This window comes from Schistocerca gregaria, chromosome 7 (genome assembly GCF_023897955.1).
Source record: "Schistocerca gregaria isolate iqSchGreg1 chromosome 7, iqSchGreg1.2, whole genome shotgun sequence".
Classification (NCBI taxonomy): domain Eukaryota; kingdom Metazoa; phylum Arthropoda; class Insecta; order Orthoptera; family Acrididae; genus Schistocerca; species Schistocerca gregaria.
This window is the reverse complement of record NC_064926.1, coordinates 537045544-537065829: the sequence shown is the minus strand read 5'-3', so window position 1 is coordinate 537065829 and position 20286 is coordinate 537045544. Positions and strand designations below refer to the sequence as shown.

General features: G+C 40.3%; 1 protein-coding gene across 1 annotated transcript in view; it reads right to left on the bottom strand.

Moving 5' to 3' along the window:
* The window catches only part of LOC126282065 (transient-receptor-potential-like protein), a 190140-nt gene that overhangs the window by 36099 nt on the left and 133755 nt on the right, over positions 1–20286 (bottom strand). Inside the window, exon 17 of the mRNA XM_049981509.1 lies at positions 9522–9769. Coding sequence (XP_049837466.1) covers positions 9522–9769 — 248 coding nt within the window. The remainder of the gene's footprint in view (positions 1–9521; positions 9770–20286) is intronic.

Sequence of the window (20286 nt, the reverse complement as noted above, 5' to 3'; positions counted from 1 at the left end):
AAATGGAATGGTGAAGGCAGCAGAGGGTCAAGTTGTAGAAATCCTTGGATAATGCAAGAGATATTGAATTTAATTAATGAAAGGACAAAATATAAGAATATAGTAAGTGAAATGGGATACAAATGTTTAAAGAATCAAATTGACAGGAAGTCCAAAATGGCTAAGCAGTAATGGCTAGAGGACAAGTTCAAGGATTTAGAAGCATATTTCACAAGGGGAAGGGTAGATACCACTTACAGGAAAACTGAAGAGACCTTTGGAGAAAAGAGAAGCAGCTATCTGAATATCAAGAGCTAATATGGAAAACCAGTCCTAAGCAAAGAAGGGAAAGCTGAAAGGTGGAAGGAGTATATAGAGAGTCTCTACAAGGGAGATGTACTTGATAGTAATGTTATAGACAGGGAACTGGATGTAGATGAAGATGAGATGGGAGATATGGTACTACAAGAAAAATTTCACAGAGCTTTGAAAGTCAAAACAAGGCCCTGGGAGTAGACGATATTCCAGAGCTACTGATGGCCTCGGAGAGTCAGCCACGTTGAAACTCTTCCACCTGGTGTGCAAAATGTGTGAGACAGACAAAATACCCCCGACTTCAAGAAGAATGTACTAATTACAATTCCAAAGAAAGTAGCTGCTGACAAGATGTGAAATTATCAAACCATATGTTTAATAAGTCATGGTTGCAAAACACTAACATGAATTCTGTACAAAAGAATGGAAAAACTTGTAGAAGCTGACCTTGGGGAAGATCAGTTTGGATTCCGGAGAAATATAGGAACATATGAGATAGTACTGATCCTACAGCTTATCTCAGAAGCTAGATTAAAGATAGACAGACCCACGTTTATAGCATTTGTAGACTTAGAGAAAACTTTTTACAATGTTGCCTGAAATACTCTCTTTCAAATTCTGAAGGTAGCTGGGGTAAAATACGGGGATTGAAAGGCTATTTACTACCTGTATAGAAACCAGACACCAGTTATAAGAGTCAAGGGACATGAAAGGTAAGCAGTGGTTGAGAAGGGAGTAAGACAGGTTCATAGCCCATCCCAGATGTTATTCAATCTGTACATTGAGCAAGTAGTAAAGGAAACAAAAGAAAATATTGGAATAGGAATTAAAGTTCAGGAAAAAGAAATAAAAACTTTGAGGCTTGCTGATGAAATTGTAATTTTGTCAGACACAATAAAGGACTTGGAAGAGCAGTTGAATGGAATAGAAATTGTCTTGAAAGGAGGAATAAGATGAACACATTGACAAAAGCAAAATGAGGATAATGGAATGTAGTCAAATTAAATCAGATGAGACTGAGGGAGTTAGAGTAGGAAATGAGACACATTAGTAGGGTCTAGATGAGTTTTGCTATTTGGACAACAAAATAATTGATGATGTCTGAAGTAGAGAGGATATAAAATGTCTCCTAGCAATGGCAAGAAATGCATTTCTGTAGAAGAGAAATTTATTAACGCTGAATGTAGATTTAAGTGTTAGGAGGTGTTTTCTGAAAGTAGCCATGTAGAGTGTAGCCATGTATGGAAGTGAAATGTGGGCAATAAACAATTTAGACAAGAAGAGAATAGAAACTTTTGAAATGTGGTGTTACAGAAGAATGTTGAAGATTAGATAGGTAGATCACATAACTAATAAGCAGATACTGAACAGAATTGCAGATATAAAAAATTTGTGGTGCAGCTTGACAAAAAGAAGGAATCCGTTGATAGGATACATTCTGAGCCATCACCAGTTCAGTATTAGGGAGAAGTGTGGAGGGTAAAATTCGTAGAGGGAGACAGAGAGATGAATACATAAAGCAGATTCAGAAAGGTGTAGGTTGCCACAGTATTTCGGAGATGAAGAGGCTCATACAGGACATAGCAGCATGGAGAGCTGCAGCAGCATGGAGAGCTGCATCAAACCAGTCTTCGAACTGAAGATCGCAACAACAACAACATCCATTCCAGTCAAATGATCTTTCAAGACCTTTTTGTGTCCATCTTTCGAAAATCTAATCTAGTCAGATACTTTAAATTTTTAAATTTTGAATGAAAATAGTTATTGTGTTTAATGAAGTCTTCAACCAGATTCCAGAAATGTTTTAAAGTTTTAAGTTTAACTTACTCATCAATTGAAGTCTCTTTAGTAGATATGACTTTTCGCAATGAATGTCATATTCAGTATTTCCAGGTTCAGGACCCTACTTCCACCACAACATCTTTTTAAAAAGTATGTTATAAGTAAATATCAACAATAATTAACAAAATTTGTATATTTAAAAAAAATTAGTATCCCTCCCCACTGGTAGTACACTTTACTGAAAGTGCTTTGATGCTTCTAAGAGTGTGATAAAAGATATTTTCAAGTTCTGGGCCCTACTTCCACTTCAGTGCCTCTTTAAAAAGTCTGTTGTAAATATAAGTCAACACCAAAAGTAATATTTCTTTTGTAGGGTAGGCATGAAGCCACCCCCCTCCCCTGTAATATGTGGTTTGGAAAATGCCATGGTATTTCAAGTGTTAAAGAGAAATGCCTATGTTGCCGTTAGATATAGTGTAAATTGGTGAAGTTTGGGTCAGTAAGAACAGGACTTTGGATCACATGAGTACAGGGTTATCAGTACAAATTCAAATAGGTTTATTGAAGAAACAGATCTAATAATGAATAAGTAATAGGAATGAGGTTAAGCTACTATGCAGACTGTAATGAACACATTATTGTAGGCAACATAGATACAAAGCAATAGACAAAAGTTGACTGAAACAGGGAAAAGGAATATGAAGTAAATGGGTAGCTTTGAGAAATGAAATAGAGAAGATGGCAGAGGGTCAAACAGGGAGAAACACGAAGCCAATAGAAACCCTTGGACACAGGAGATATTAAATTTAATTGATGAAAGAAGAAAATAGAAAAATGAAGCAGGCAAAAGGTAATACAGATGTCTAAAATGTAAGATTTAAAGAAAGTGAAAAATGGTGAAGCAGGAATGGTTAGAGGGCAAATACAAAGCTGTTGAGTCTTAACATGACTAGGGGAAAGATGGATGTTGCTTGTAGGAAACTTGAAAATTAAAGAGACTTTCAGAGAAAAGAAAAGCAGCTGTATGACTATCAAGAGCTCACTGGTATGCCAGTAGCAGAGGAAGGATAGCTAACAGGTGGGAGGAACACATTGTCTTTGAGGAAACAAGAGCGAGTAACTGACTTTTCCAATTTTCCAAGTTTTGATCAGTTGGTATATTTGACTCGGCGCAGCTGCTGATACTGCAAGAATGATGAATTTTCAGTTCTTTTTCAGTTCTTTACAGTGAATCTAAAGCTGAAAAAATACGATATATATCAAGCAAGATTTCAAAAGGTATAAATTCTGAGTAACTGCACAAGAATGAAATACTCCATAACTGGAACTTTAGCGCTCTGTGAGGCTATTTGCAGCGAAAGCGCAAAATGAGATTGCAAAGCCAGAAGACCCTATTGAAATGCAGGAAGGCCTGCAAAGAATTGACTATTGGTGCAGTGTCGGGCAGCTGTCAGTAACTCTCAAAAACAAGTCTACACTTTCATATTTTATGAAATCTTGTCCATTTCCATCAAGAGCTAACTTACAGCACCAAGAGATGCACAACAAGCATCAGCAATTTGGTGTTGGCTACACTTTTGCATTAATTTGGCAAATCAAACAAGAGTCATTTATCAACAATATTATGGAAAGAATAGACTGCTATTTACTGTAAAGATTACACATTGTGTTGCAGATGGGCACAAAGAAAAGACTGTTACTCATTGAGCTTTCAGCCAAAGCCTTCTTCAGCAAAGAAGACACACACACACACACACACACACACACACACACACACACACACACACATTCACACAAGCAGGCACCCATCACACACAACTGCTATCTCCAGCCAATGCAGTCACAATACAGCTTTTACTGTATATAGAAGCAGCAATCTGGAGTGTGGCTGGGAATAGGAAGGACAGCAGGGCAGGGTGAGAGAAGAGCAGTGTCTGGAGGAGCATACAGGGACTAGATGGCAGCAGAATGAGGCCGCCAGATGCAATGTTGGTAAGTTGTGGGATGAGAGAGGAGGGGGGGAGGAAGTAGGAATGACAATCAGAAGAGGAGAGGAGCAGAGAAAGGAAAAATACAGTTGGGTGGGTTCGCAGAGAGCAAGGAACAATGAGGGTTAGGGGATATGAATTGTGATAAGGTGATAGGATGGGAAGGAAAGTGGGGGAGGGGTGAGCTGTTGTGTAGATGGAGTGGGGACAGTTGGTTAGCATAGGTTGAGGCCACGATAATTTCAGGTACAGACAATGTGTTGGAAGTATAACTCCCATCTGCACAGTTCAGAAATGCTGGTGGTTGAGAGGAGGATTCAGATGGCCAGGTTGTGAAGCATCCATTGAAATCAAGCATGTTACATTCAGCTACACATTGTGCTAAAGGGTAGTCCACTTTGCTCTTGGCCACAGTTTGATGGTGAACATTCATTGTGGAGAACAGCTGGTTGGTTGTAGATATGCAATGATTGCAGCAGCAGGGTTGGTATGTGATATGTCTGTTTTCACAGGTGGTGTGGGCCTATGATGGAGCAGGATAAACTGTGACAGGACTATCTAGAATGCTAAGTTCTGGGTGGGTGAATTCGGCAGGTTTAGCTCCTGGGCCTTCCACAGGGATATGATCCTTCTGGCGACGGTTTGAGATTTGGAGTGGTGTAGGGGATTGGGAGTGGTGTAGGGATGGACTAGGATGATGGGGGATTAGGTGGACAGTGGAAAAACACTTTAGGAGGGCTGAGAAGGATTGTGGGTAGGATGCCCCTTATTTCAGGACATGACGATAGGTAATCAAAGCCCTGACGAAAGATGTGGTTCAGTTGTTCCAGTCCAGGATGGTATTGGGTGACAAAGGGGTCACTGCTTTCTAACTGGTTCCATGGTGAGGTGGGGGTTTGTGGGGGTATAGCATGCGAAATCTGTTTGCAGACTGGGTCTGGGGGACAGTGCCTGTCTGTAAAGGTCTTTGTGAGACCCTCACCATAGCGGCAATGGAGTTCTTGTCACTTCAGATACACCATCCTTTGGTGGCCAGGCTGTATGGGAAGGATTTTTCTATGTGGAAGGTATGGCAGCTGTTGAAACACAGTTACGATTAGTGGTTGTTGGGTTTAATGTGGACAGAGGTGTGTATCAAGCCATCAGAAGGAGGAGGTCAACTTCCAGGAAGATGGCACACTGCGTTGAGGAGGACTAGGTGAAGTGGATGGGAGAGGAGGTGTTGAGGTTGTGTAGGAATGAGGATTGGGTGTCTTGGCCCTGAGTCTTTATCATGAAGGTGTCATGAATAAGAAGCAAACAACGTATGTGGAGTTTTGGAAGGGTAAGGAGATTTCCCCTAAATGACCCATAAACAGCTTAGTATAGTAGGGTGCCATGCAGTTGCCCACGGCTGTGCTGTGGATTTGTTTGTACATCTTCCCTTCAAAGGAGAAGTAGTTGTGCATTAGAATCAAGTTAGAAATGAAATGAATATAATAGAGGGAAACATTCCACGTGGGAAAAATATATCTAAAAACAAAGATTCTGTAACTTACCAAATGAAAGCATTGGTACGTTGATAGAGACAATAACAAACACAAACTCACACACAAATTTCAAGCTCTCGCAACCCATGGTTGCTTCATCAGGAAAGAGGGAAGGAGAGGGAAAGACGAAAGGATGTGGGTTTTAAGGGAGAGGGTAAGGAGTCATTCCAATCCCGGGAGCGCGGGAGCGGAAAGACTTAACTTGGGGGGGGGGGGGGGGGGGGGGGGTTAAGGGACAGGTATACACTCGCACACACCCACATATCCATCCACACATATACAGACACAAGCAGACATATATAAAGGCAAAGAGTTTGGGCGGAGATGTCAGTCGATGCGGAAGAAAAAGGCAAAGATGTTACTGAATGACAGGTGAGGTATGAGCGGCGGCAACTTGATGAGGATCACCCTGTGGCTAAACATGCCTTGGTGCATGGCCAGCACATCTTGGCACAGTGTTACACCGTCAGGGTTATCTGGATACTTCCCACTGACACCAACCTATCAGAACTCCGGAGATGGGAACTTGCCCTTCAATATATCCTCTTTTCCCATTACCCACCAGGCCTCAACCTCCGCTAATTTCAAGTTGGCGCTGCTCATACCTCACCTGTCATTCAATAACATCTTTGCCTCTGTACTTCCGCCTCGGCTGACATCTCTGCCCAAACTCTTTACCTTTACATATTGTCTGCTTGTGTCTGTATATGTGCGGATGGATATGTGTGTGTGTGTGTGTGTGTGCGAGTTTATACCTGTCCCCCCTCCCCTCCCCCCCCCAGGTAAGTCTTTCCACTCCCGGGATTGGAATGACCCTCTCCCTTAAAATCCACATCCTTTCGTCTTTCCCTCTTTCGTGATGAAGCAACCGTGGGTTGCCAAAGCTTGAAATTTCTGTGTGTGTTTGTGTTTGTTATTGTCTCTATCAATGTATCAACACTTTCGTTTGGTAAGTTACAGAATCTTTGTTTTTAAATAAAGTTAGTAAGATGCATGAGGAATGAGGTAGTGGGTATGGAATGTGAAGGATGCTAGTTGGAGTTGTTGGTCAACGAGGGCTGAAATAGTTACAGTGCAAGGACAATAATCGGTTGCAACAGGTGTCCAGAATTGTTTGGTTGTTGGATTTGTGGATTTTGGAGAGCAAGTAGACTGTGGGTGTGTGAGGTGTGATAAGGGGGAGGAGGGAAATGGATTCAAGGGAGAAGTTCTGGGAAGGGCTTCAGGCTTCAAGCAGATGCTGGAGGTTATGTGGCATTTGGGGTGGGAACTCCCTGGCAAAGCTTTTAGGTGGAAAAGTCATACAATTGATAGAGGCCTTCCGCCAGATATTCATTGTGATTTGTAATGGCAATGATGGAACCTTTGTCTGCATGTGGGATGATTTGGTCAGGATCTGCTTTGAGGCTATGTGTGACATTACAAATTATGCAATAGAAATGGCAAAAATTATAATATTATAATTATCCTTCAAAATTCTGGGACGATAATGTGAAATGACCCCCCCCCCCCCCCCAACCATGGACCGTGCCGTTCTTGGGGAGGCTTGTGTGCCTCAGCGATACAGATAGCCGTACCGTAGGTGAAACCACCTTGGAGGGGTGTTACTTGTGGGGTATCTGTTGAGAGGCTAGACAAACGTGTGGTTCCTGAAAAGGGGCAGCAGCCTTTTCAGTAATTGCAGTTGCAACAGTCTTGATGACTGATCTGGCCTTGTAACACTAACCAAAACGGCCTTGCTGTGCTGGTACTGCGACGGCTGAAAGCAAGGGGAAACTACAGCTGTAATTTTTTCCAAGGGCATGAAGCTTTACTGTATGGTTAAATGATGATGGCGTCCTCTTGAGTAAAATATTCCGGAAGTAAAATAGTCCCCCATTCGGATCTCCAGGCGGGGACTCCTCAGGAGGGCATTGTTATCAGGAGAAAGAAAATTGGCGTACTATGTGTCGCAGTGTGGAATGTCAGATCTCTTAATCGGGCAGGTAGATTAGCAAATTTAAAAAGGGAAATGGACAGAAGTTAGATATAGTGGGAATTAACAAGACTTCTGGTCAGGTGAATACACAGCTATAAATACAAAATCAAATAGGGGTAATGCAGGAGTAGCTTTAGTAATGAATAAAAAAAATAGTAATGTGGGTAAGGTGTCAGAGACAGCAAAGGACCTGGAAGAGAAGCTGAACGGAATGGACAGTGTCTTGAAAGAAGGATATAAGATGAACATCAACTAAAGCAAAACGAGGATAATTGAATGTAGTCAAATAAAGTTGGGTGATGCTGAGAGAATTAGATTAGAAAATGAGGTGCTTAAAGTAGTAAATGAGTTTTTCTATTTGCAGGGCAAAGTAACTGATGGTGGTTGAAGTAGAGAAGATATAAAATGTAGACTGGCAATGGCAAGTAAAATGTTTCTGAAGAAGATAAATTTGTTACATCAAATATAGATTTAAGTGTCAGGAAGTCTTTTCTGAAAGTATTTCTATGGAGTGTAGCCATGTATGGAAGTGAAATGTGGACGGTAAATAGTTTAGATGAGAATAGAATAGAAGGTTTCGAAATGTGGTGCTACAGAAGAATGTAGAAGATTAGATGGGTAGATCACATAACTAATGAGGAGATATTGAATAGAATTGGAGAGAAGAGAAATTTGTGGCAAAACGTGACTAGAAGAAGGGATCAGTTGGTAGGGCATATTTTGAGGCATCAAGGGATCACCAGTTTGGTATTGGAGGGCAGCGTGGAGGGTAAAAATCGTAGATGGGGGTTAAGAGACGAATACACTAAACAGATTCAGAAAGATGTATGTTGCAGGGGTACTGGGAGATGAAGAAGCTTGCACAGGATAGAGTGGCATGGAGAGCTGCATCAAACCATTCTCAGGACTGAAGACCACAACAACAACAATAACAGTGTGAAATGAGCTATGACTGGCTGACCAAAGCACATCACTCAGTGCATTCTAAGTTGCAGTGCTTCAGCCAGCCACGCTCCAGACTGCTGCTTCTATACAAAGTAAAAGCTGTATTCTGACTGCATTGGCTGGAGATAGCAGTTGTGTGTGATGTGTGCCTGCTTGTGTGAATGTGTGTGTGTGTGTGTGTGTGTGTGTGTGTGTGTGTGTGTGTGTGTTCTTTGCTGAAGAAGGCTTTCGCTGAAAGCTCAATGAGAAACAGTCTTTTCTTTGTGCCCGTCGACAACACAACGTGTAATCTTTACAGTAAATAGCAGTCTATTCTTTCCATAATATGTACTGTGTTGTATTCTGTATACTTTTTTTGCTGCGTCTCGTTTTCCTAAAGTGCTGGGAAGTTCTATGCTGGTGTATAAAATGTTATCATGAGAGGATTGATGCGTTTTACATCTCTGAGGAAAAAGTATATTGTTACTTAACATGGAAAAAAATGTACTTCTGCTTGGTGTATAGTGGTATAGCGTATTTTCACATGTTATAAATTGCATTTTTAACTGGGAAATTCAGGATTTTTTTTCCTTCTCCACATATACATCACATAGAAACATCAGAAAATGTAAGGTATAAAAATAATTCTGAGCTGGAAAATGGTATGTTATTACTGACATTGCAGCTCACTGATAAATTTAACAGTAAGGAGTAGAATATGGAAGGGCATTTAGTATAAATGAGTATCAATAAATATGGAAAATTGTTGAGAGGAAGAAATAGAAGTAACAAAAAATTAGGAATTTGGCACTGTTTAAAAATCAAATGCAATGCAAAGTGTATGCTGACAATTGCATACTACAATTAACTTCAGTGAAAGTATATTCTTTGCAATGTACTATTTTTTGTAATGTATCAGAGAAATTAAGCAACATTTTGTCCTAGAAATGTTCATTTTGGCAAATGGAGAAAGAATAAATATAGTTGCAAATACCTGATAGCAATGCTACAAAACAGTGGTGTTACCTGCTCGTGGTGGTTTCCAGCTTCCAGGTTGGCTGCCAGCTGGAGACCCACCAACTTCTTCTGAAATATCTTTAAGTAGTTCCATTATTGACTCCCCTGTTGTCTCAGGTAATGGAATGGGTGATGCTGCACGTGAGAGTCCAGGTACAGGACAGCGTGAGACCAACTTCTGAGCCTGTTCCATAGCCTTCTGCAGATTCTGTTGATTTTTGAATGACTCACGATTGTTGCATCTGCCGATCTGTGATCTGAAATTGAATCATTTAACATACGCTAGCAATTTGTCATAATACATCTTTCTAAATAGCCAATTTAGTACTGGAGGGAAGTGTGAAGGGTAAAAATCATCGACAGAGACCAAGAGATGAATACATTAAGCATATTCAGAAAGATGTAGGTTGCAGTAGTTACTCAGAGAAGAAGAGGCTTGCACAAGGTAGAGAAGCATGAAGAACTGCATCAAACCATCTTTGGACTGAAGACCACAACAACAACAAATAGCTAGTTTCCTACTTTCTTTACATTTTTAATGGATCTGCTTGAGATACATCAGCTTGTCCTAATGTACTATAAATTTGTGATTTATAAACTAACGTATTAATTGAAGATGGTGTAATTATTTAGCAAGATTCTTTCTTTCAGTTGTAATACAAATATGTGTACACATTCACACATGAGAGAAAGAAAGAAGGGGCATCAGTGATATGATATGAAATTCTATAGAATTCATTACATTTTATTATTTCATAGGCCGTTATCAGCAGCTGTAATCATTTTTCTTAATTTTGTGATGCACAATCGCTTATCTCTGAAGCAAGCCTTTATTTTTATGATCAGTTCCAGTGTATCAGTTTGATGATCATCGGGCAAAAAGAAAACAACATCAAAATATAAAAAACTTGTACATAAGTAATAGGCAATGCCATATTATACAATAAATATGTACACAAGGCTTTACATTATCTGCGCTTCATTTGTCCATGCGAGGTTTCAGATATGGCTTATAACATCCTAAATACACCAGGGTAAAATATAAAGAAAATCATTCATTCATGAAAGACGCCGGAAGAAGATTTTATACAAAGAATGGAGTTTATCCACAAAAAGATGTCCAGTCCAGTCCAGGCCATATCAGAGTTCCATCTATTACAAATAGAGTCTACCAGAATGACACTGTGGCCAATATGATAGCACTCATGATGTGCATACCAATGATTGTATCAACCCACACAGGGGAGAGTGTCAGATTGGTGCTGCTCTGGCTTATATCCCTGCATTGGTATGATCCTGTCAGAGGGCATACCTGAGAATCTGTGCCATCCGAGTAGTGGCATCATAGTGGTTGATAGTAACGTTGTGCCAGCTTCTTGATTTCCATGTCAATGTCTGGTGGTGCTGCTACATAAACCATCTGGATTCTTGTTTCCACCTGGCAGCCATTGTTGCATAGTAAAAGTGTGTACTGTGAGCTTTGAGGCCACATTGGGAGATGTTGCTGCAATGAGCACTGCTGTCACAGACACGTATTCCTCTCCTGCGCTGAATATCATGGCAGTAATCTTGTGTCAGGTGGCTATAAAAGATGCTGCCCAGCCGAAAGAACCAGTTCTCGTTGGGATTTTCTGTGGGACGATTGTCGACTGAATCCTGCTGGTCCCTCAGTGGGAGCTCCCTTTGCCCAAGTGCAGGCATTTGCCCTGAGCCATGTCCGAGTCTTCATTTTGTCTCACATTCAAGTTCGCAACACTGGCCACCAATGACTTCGCTCCGAGCTGTGTCCAAATCTTCATGCCACGTCTCCTCTGAATCTCCGCACTGTTCAACAATGTAATTGCTCTGGGCTGAATCTGAGTCATCACTCCACACTTTGTCACTGTGGGGCTTGTGCCAGCAGCACCCATTAGCTACCTGTCAGTGGGCAACTCACCATTGCTCTCATGTTAATGCCACCTGCAATTGTAGTTCAACAATCAGTGCCCATCACCGGTATCATTCACAACAGCCCTGCTACCTTAATCCAGCTAAGTGCTTCTGTTTCGGCAGAACCTCTCTCCTGGACCACCCTCGAGCCCTACCACTTGGCATGGACCACACCAACATGACCCTCATATGAAGTCTACTAGTGAAATGTCAGTGACTATTGATGGAGTGGAACCGAGTAGTGCTGACTCAATCCGAATGTCTTGTTGTATTCAGTTTACAAGTGTAACTAAAGTTCATTTGTTGTTGCTATCTGGATGTGTGAATTGGTTTGACTCTCTCAGCCATGACACAGAAACATAAATTACATATCTAATTAACCTGAGGTTCTTCTCGATGAACTGTTTGTAATGTGTACTTTTGGTTTTCTTTAGGTTTTAGCTTTGTACAATTGTATTATTATCAATTGTTTATGAAACTGTTCACAGAAAAGTGATGCACAGTTACTTTCAGTCTTTGTGTAAGTACTTCTTTGGAAATCATGTTAATTTCCTCAGTTTTACATACACATTTGTCATATTTTCTGCTTTTTCTTGTTTTTTACTTTTTATGCAGACTCCTGATTATAGCCAAATTGTAAGACTGAAACGAATTGTAAAATAAAAGTTTCTTGATAGCTGAGTGATTGTGCATTGTGCACATCAGAGTATTCTAGTCTTTACTGAGTATTTAAATTAATGAGTATCTTTCTTTGCCTTTATTAAGGAAGTCATGCATTACATTTCCTGTTAACTGCAAGTAATCTCACTTTTGTCTCCTGTGTAAACATCATTGCCATTGGATCAGTCACTGCTAAGCAGAGACAATGTTATTGAGGTCTATTGGAAACTATATGTCTGTGCACTTCTTACAACCAGTGCTACATGCAGCCTCAATGTTTATGAACTTCTTTTCTCCCTGTGCAACTTTCTCCTTATCTGCCAGATTTCTTTTTTCTCTTCCATACATTCCTTCATCTCTTCATACTTTTTCACTGGCTGTTGCATATCTTTCTGTCCCTCTCTACTATGATTGCTGCTTCTCTGTCTCTCTCTCATTTATTTTTGTTATTAATATTTCTTTAAGTTTTAAAGTCATCAATTTTTTGGTTGACTTGATGTTGTCCACCATCTTTTCTTGTGTTATACTAAATTTTTCTTCCCTATGTAACTACTACTCCCAATCTCTTAGGTAATCTGTTTTTCATCTTCTAATCTTCGTCTGTCTGCTATTTTTTACCCTTTGCCATCCAATACTGCTTCCAGCGTAGTGCTCACTCTACCTAAATGCTGTGGCTGGGGCTGCAATAATGTGTTTCTGGTAAGTGCTTTCTCCTTTCCTCATCTATTTGATTTGTACTTTGATTTCGTACTTTATCTGCCCATGCAGTTTTTAACAGTTGTCAATAGTACCACATTTAAAATGCTTCTCTTTTCTTCTTCTCCAGATTTCTGATGGTTCACTTTTTGTTTCCATACAATTCTGTGCTCCAAGCGAGTGCGCTCTTTCAGAAATTGCTTACTCAGTTCCACATCAGTATCTGAAACTAGTATTTACGAGGGTCACTCCAAAAGAAATGCACACTATTTTTGTAAAAATACAGTTTTCATTCTGCATGCGTGAACGTTTTACAGTCTGTAGATACATCCTTCCCGCTTGTTTTCGAACTTAGTTCAACCTGTTCCTGTGAGTGGCGCCATCACAGCATGTCTTCAAGATGGCTGCTACACTTGACATTTGTCAGAAGCAACTTGCTGTCATAGAATTCCTGTGCTGTGAAAATGAGACAGTGGGAAACATCCACAAGAGGCTGAACAAGGTGTATGGAGATGCTGCTGTTGATCGCAGTACAGTTAGTCAGTGGGCAAGCAGGTTACGTGATGAAAGTGGGCACGGCAATATTGAGGAATGTCCTCGCAGCGGCAGGCCTCGTACTGCACACACTCCAGATAATGTGCGGAGATTTAAGGAATTGGTGACTGCTGACAGACGCATGACAGTGAACAAATTTTCACACTACATTGGGATAGGGGAAGGAAGTGTTTGCAGAATACTGAAAGCGCTGGCGTTAAAAAAGATTTGTGCCACGTGGGTTCCCATGACGTTGACAGTGGCTCACAAAGAAACAAGAAAAACGGTATGCAGCGAACTTATCGAACTGCACAAGAATTGTGGAGATGAATTTCTTGGAACAATTGTGACAGGTGATGAAGCATGGCTCCATCATTTTTCACCAGAGATGAAGAGGCAATCAGTGGAGTGGCATCATGCCAATTTACCCAAGAAAAAAAATTCAAAACCACACCTTCTGCTGTAAAAGTTATGGCTACGGTGTTTGCAGAATACTGAAAGCGCTGGCGTTAAAAAAGATTTGTGCCACGTGGGTTCCCATGACGTTGACAGTGGCTCACAAAGAAACAAGAAAAACGGTATGCAGCGAACTTATCGAACTGCACAAGAATTGTGGAGATGAATTTCTTGGAACAATTGTGACAGGTGATGAAGCATGGCTCCATCATTTTTCACCAGAGATGAAGAGGCAATCAGTGGAGTGGCATCATGCCAATTTACCCAAGAAAAAAAAATTCAAAACCACACCTTCTGCTGTAAAAGTTATGGCTACGGTGTTTTTCGATACCGAAGGACTCTTGTTTGTGGACATCATGCCAAGTGAAACCACCTTAATTCTGGTGCATATGTGACGACACTTAAGAAACTTCAGGCCTGACTGAGTCGTGTTCGACCACATCGGCAAAAGCAGGATGTTTTGCTGTTGCACGACAATGCACAACCACATGTCAGTAAAAAAAACCATGGAAGCAATCACATTTTTTACATTCATTGTACTTTCATATTTTTATGAGCCATTGGTACCAATGCTCCAGAACAACCACATGTCAGTAAAAAAAAACCATGGAAGCAATCACATTTTTTACATTCATTGTACTTTCATATTTTTATGAGCCATTGGTACCAATGCTCCAGAATACCATATCAAGCAGCAGTTAAGCTCTGCAATTATAGGAAGATGATGCATGTTTGCTGTGCTCCTAATCTTGTAATATACTAATGATTCTGGAACCTCAACTGTCCTGATGTCTGTTCATCAAAATAGCAGGCAGCTGGGCTGTGCTCGATATTTTTGGTTGAAAAATTAAATTGAAGATGTGACAAAAGTAAATGTCAAAAGGTGAGAGAGTTATTAGTAATAAAAGATGGGAGTATAACTGAATTTAATACATGGTGTGTCCCAGTTCCTTTAGGGCTGCCTGTGAGAAAATCCAATTTAGAACACTATCTTAGTGCGAATTGCAGCATTATGATCCTTGAAGTTTCTACAGATGCCATGTACAAGATCACTGCAGGAGGCACCCTGGCCATGAATGTAACAGTACATGTCTGACACTCATTGGAAAATGGTGGTGGAGCACCAAGGCAACATCAATTTTCTGAACCAAATTTTGTGTTAGTGGGTGAGAATTTGTTAAATTTGACCCAAATACTTAGAGGTAGGTTCATGATCACTCCACCACAACAATGTCTGAGCCCACAAAGTGAAGATCTCGGTGAGTTTTTGGCCAGCAAACCGATCACAGACTGTAATTGGCCTCTTCAACTTCTGGTTGTTGCCAACATTGAAGTTGCCAGTGACACAATTAAGGACATCCAAGAAAATTGTGCTACAGTACTAAATGCAATTTGACAAAAGGACTGCAGTGAGTGTGTTTCAAAACACTTTTAAAGTGATTTCAGCTGTTAATTGCTTCAGGAGAAGACTATTATGAATAAATACAGTGCTTTTGTGAACATAATACACGACTTTTTATTTTTTATAGCTACAGTCCTAACGGCACTGGCGGCACTGGGACATAATGTGTATAATGTGTAAGATTATCCTGCTCTACTCTTCCTCCACTTAAAAATCTGCTCATTGTTGTCACCATAATACTGTATTTACACAATTATAAAATGAGGGCCATTGTATTTGCAAACTGATCTATTGCTGCTGAGGTCAATATTTTTATTGTCGTGTAATAGATTAATACAGGGGTTGTCTCACATTTACAGGTAAAAATCAGCAGCTGAGGTCACTGGTCACTTGCAGATTTAATCTGAAGGATTTAGAAGGGTTGGGTGGGAGTGGGAGGAGGGACAACTTGATTGAGCACTAAGGTGGATGTGGGGAGGGGAGTGGATAGTGAACAGCAAATTTCATTGTGTTTACCAACCATGGGGATTTAGACGGTGTACCTTTGCTTTTTGTGGAAATGTACCATGTTTAAATTGCATTTTGCCTGAATCCATTATTAGTCGGACTTGAATTACCTTTAAAATTGGACAGATACTCAAAGTCAACAGTAGTGTAAATAAAACAGTAAAGTAAGCACTCTAGACAGTATATTAACAAATATGGCTTTAGAAAATAGAGTAATAACATATCCAAAACTTAAAAAAGTAACAAAATTGAATATTCATCACAATGGTGTATTAAATTTAATCTATGCATGAGCATAGGTCACTACTCACAAAATATAATTCTGAGAAGTAGAAAGACACAAAGAAATGATCAAAATTTCCATAGTTTTGGACAAAGTCATTCACAGCCAGTGAACACACCAGCACTCTTACATACATATCTGCATTTGTCTCTTGTTACTGGAGTCTGACTGACCAAGTAGGTAACCAAGATCTGGCAACAGTGTCTATGTGTCTTGACATAGACTGTTGCAGCTGCAGGAATAGTTTTGAAGAAAATGTCAGTACTATTTGCGGCTTTCTAATTATTTTAAACTATGATAGGTTTCTCCCCCCAGGACATTATCGAGTGGTATATGCCGAGTCCTCCCCCCATGAACCATGGACCTTGCCGTTGGTGGGGAGGCTTGCGTGCCTCAGCGATACAGATGGCCGTACCGTAGGTACAACCACAACGGAGGGGTATCTGTTGAGAGGCCAGACAAACGTGTGGTTCCTGAAGAGGGGCAGCAGCCTTTTCAGTAGTTGCAGGGGCAACAGTCTGGATGATTGACTGATCTGGCCTTGCAACATTAACCAAAACGGCCTTGCTGTGCTGGTACTGCGAACGGCTGAAAGCAAGGGGAAACTACAGCCGTAATTTTTCCCGAGGACATGCAGCTTTACTGTATGATTAAATGATGATGGCATCCTCTTGGGTAAAATATTCCGGAGGTAAAATAGTCCCCCATTCGGATCTCCGGGCGGGGACTACTCAGGAGGATGTCGTTATCAGGAGAAAGAAAACTGGCGTTCTACGGATCGGAGCGTGGAATGTCAGATCCCTTAATCGGGCAGGTAGGTTAGAAAATTTAAAAAGGGAAATGGATAGGTTAAAGTTAGATATAGTGGGAATTAGTGAAGTTCGGTGGCAGGAGGAACAAGACCTCTGGTCAGGTGACTACAGGGTTATAAACACAAAATCAAATAGGGGTAATGCAGGAGTAGGTTTAATAATGAATAGGAAAATAGGAATGCGGGTAAGCTACTACAAACAGCATAGTGAACACATTATTGTGGCCAAGATAGATACGAAGCCCACACCTACTACAGTAGTACAAGTTTATATGCCAACTAGCTCTGCAGATGACGAAGAAATTGAAGAAATGTACGATGAAATAAAAGAAATTATTCAGATAGTGAAGGGAGACGAAAATTTAATAGTAATGGGTGACTGGAATTCGAGTGTAGGAAAAGGGAGAGAAGGAAACATAATAGGTGAATATGGATTGGGGCTAAGAAATGAAAGAGGAAGCCGCCTAATAGAATTTTGCACAGAGCACAACTTAATCATAGCTAACACTTGGTTTAAGAATCATGAAAGAAGGTTGTATATGTGGAAGAACCCTGGAGATACTAAAAGGTATCAGATAGATTATATAATGGTAAGACAGAGATTTAGGAACCAGGTTTTAAGTTGTAAGACATTTCCAGGGGCAGATGTGGACTCTGACCACAATCTATTGGTTATGACCTGTAGATTAAAACTGAAGAAACTGCAAAAATGTGGGAAATTAAGGAGATGGGACCTGGATAAACTGAAAGAACCAGAGGTTGTACAGAGTTTCAGAGAGAGCATAAGGGAACAATTGACAGGAATAGGGGAAAGAAATACAGTAGAAGAAGAATGGGTAGCTCTGAGGGATATAGCAGTGAAGGCAGCAGAGGATAAAGTAGGTACAAAGACGAGGGCTGCTAGAAATCCTTGGGTAACAGAAGAAATATTGAATTTAATTGATGAAAGGAGAAAATATAAAAATGCAGTAAATGAAGCAGGCAAAAAGGAATACAAACGTTTCAAAAATGAGATCGACAGGAAGTGCAAAATGGCTAAACAGGGATGGCTAGAGGACAAATGTAAGGATGTAGAAGCTTATCTCGCTAGGGGTAAGATAGATACTGCCTACAGGAAAATTAAAGAGACCTTTGGAGAGAAGAGAACCACGTGTATGAATATCAAGAGCTCAGATGGCAGCCCAGTTCTAAGCAAAGAAGGGAAGGCAGAAAGGTGGAAGGAGTATATAGAAGGTTTATACAAGGGCGATGTACTTGAGGACAATATTATGGAAATAGAAGAGGATGTAGATGAAGACGAAATGGGAGATACGATACTGCGTGAAGAGTTTGACAGAGCACTGAAAGACCTGAGTCGAAACAAGGCCCCCGGAGTAGACAACATTCCATTAGAACTACTGACGGCCTTGGGAGAGCCAGTCATGACAAAACTCTACCAGCTGGTGAGCAAGATGTATGAGACAGGCGAAATACCCTCAGACTTCAAGAAGAATATAATAATTCCAATCCCAAAGAAAGCAGGTGTTGACAGATGTGAAAATTACCGAACTATCAGTTTAATAAGCCACGGCTGCAAAATACTAACGCGAATTCTTTACAGACGAATGGAAAAACTGGTAGATGCAGACCTCGGGGAGGATCAGTTTGGATTCCGTCGAAATGTTGGAACGCGTGAGGCAATACTGACCTTACGACTTATCTTAGAAGAAAGATTAAGAAAAGGCAAACCTACGTTTCTAGCATTTGTAGACTTAGAGAAAGCTTTTGACAATGTTGACTGGAATACTCTTTTTCAAATTCTAAAGGTGGCAGGGGTAAAATACAGGGAGCGAAAGGCTATTTATAATTTGTACAGAAACCAGATGGCAGTAATAAGAGTCGAGGGGCATGAAAGGGAAGCAGTGGTTGGGAAAGGAGTGAGACAGGGTTGTAGCCTCTCCCCGATGTTATTCAATCTGTATATTGAGCAAGCAGTAAAGGAAACAAAAGAAAAATTTGGAGTAGGTATTAAAATTCATGGAGACGAAGTAAAAACCTTGAGGTTCGCCGATGACATTGTAATTCTGTCAGAGACGGCAAAGGACTTGGAAGAGCAGTTGAACGGAATGGACAGTGTCTTGAAAGGAGGATATAAGATGAACATTAACAAAAGCAAAACGAAGATAATGGAATGTAGTCAAATTAAATCGGGTGATGCTGAGGGAATTAGATTAGGAAATGAGACACTTAAAGTAGTAAAGGAGTTTTGCTATTTAGGAAGTAAAATAACTGATGATGGTCGAAGTAGAGAGGATATAAAATGTAGACTGGCAATGGCAAGGAAAGCGTTTCTGAAGAAGAGAAATTTGTTAACATCGAATATAGATTTATGTATCAGGAAGTCGTTTCTGAAAGTATTTGTTTGGAGTGTAGCCATGTATGGAAGTGAAACATGGACAATAACTAGTTTGGACAAGAAGAAAATAGAAGCTTTCGAAATGTGGTGCTACAGAAGAATACTGAAGATAAGGTGGATAGATCACGTAACTAATGAGGAGGTATTGAATAGGATTGGGGAGAAGAGAAGTTTGTGGCACAACTTGACTAGAAGAAGGGATCGGTTGGTAGGACATGTTTTGAGGCATCAAGGGATCACAAATTTAGCATTGGAGGGCAGCGTGGAGGGTAAAAATCGTAGAGGGAGACCGAGAGATGAGTACACTAAGCAGATTCAGAAGGATGTAGGTTGCAGTAGGTACTGGGAGATGAAGCAGCTTGCACAGGATAGAGTAGCATGGAGAGCTGCATCAAACCAGTCTCAGGACTGAAGACAACAACAACAACAACATATGCCGAGTGTGCTGAAATAACATAGTCATTGTGGATTAAATTAAAAACAAAAGTGCAAATGAAGTTGAAATCTTCTCTAATAGATAATAATAATAATAATAATAATAATGGACCAGAAAAGCAGAAGGTGTCATTTATGGTCTGTCAGTAGAATTATCCTAACATTTGTGTGAAATGATTTGAGAAAACCATGGCAGCCTAGAGTCAGGATGTCTAGATTAGGTAAACAAGCATCCATGCTTTTGCTGACCATACAACGAGGGCTTTTAACAGCCTTTATTTCCTTACTTCACGCGTATGTTAGTGTTGTTTTTGATGATAGTCTCAGACATGTTTTTCTGTCATAATTTTCATCTCTTGCTGTAGGAGAAATCTTCAGATACTATGGGTCTAGGTGATAACATTGTATAATGTTCAATATCAACATCTATGTCCATCTTATGCAACTCCAATCACTGTGAAATGTGTGGCACAGGATACCTCGCATTACACTGTGCGTTATGGTTTCTTTGTAGTCCATTTCAGTATGAAGACAAAAATTGCTTAAATATCTCTTACGGTCCCTAACAGGATGTCGTATATTCCTATATTTCTCACTTATATCAGCTATTGAAACTTCATAAGTTAGCTTTCACAGTGTATATGAAGTCTATCTTTGCATAGTAAC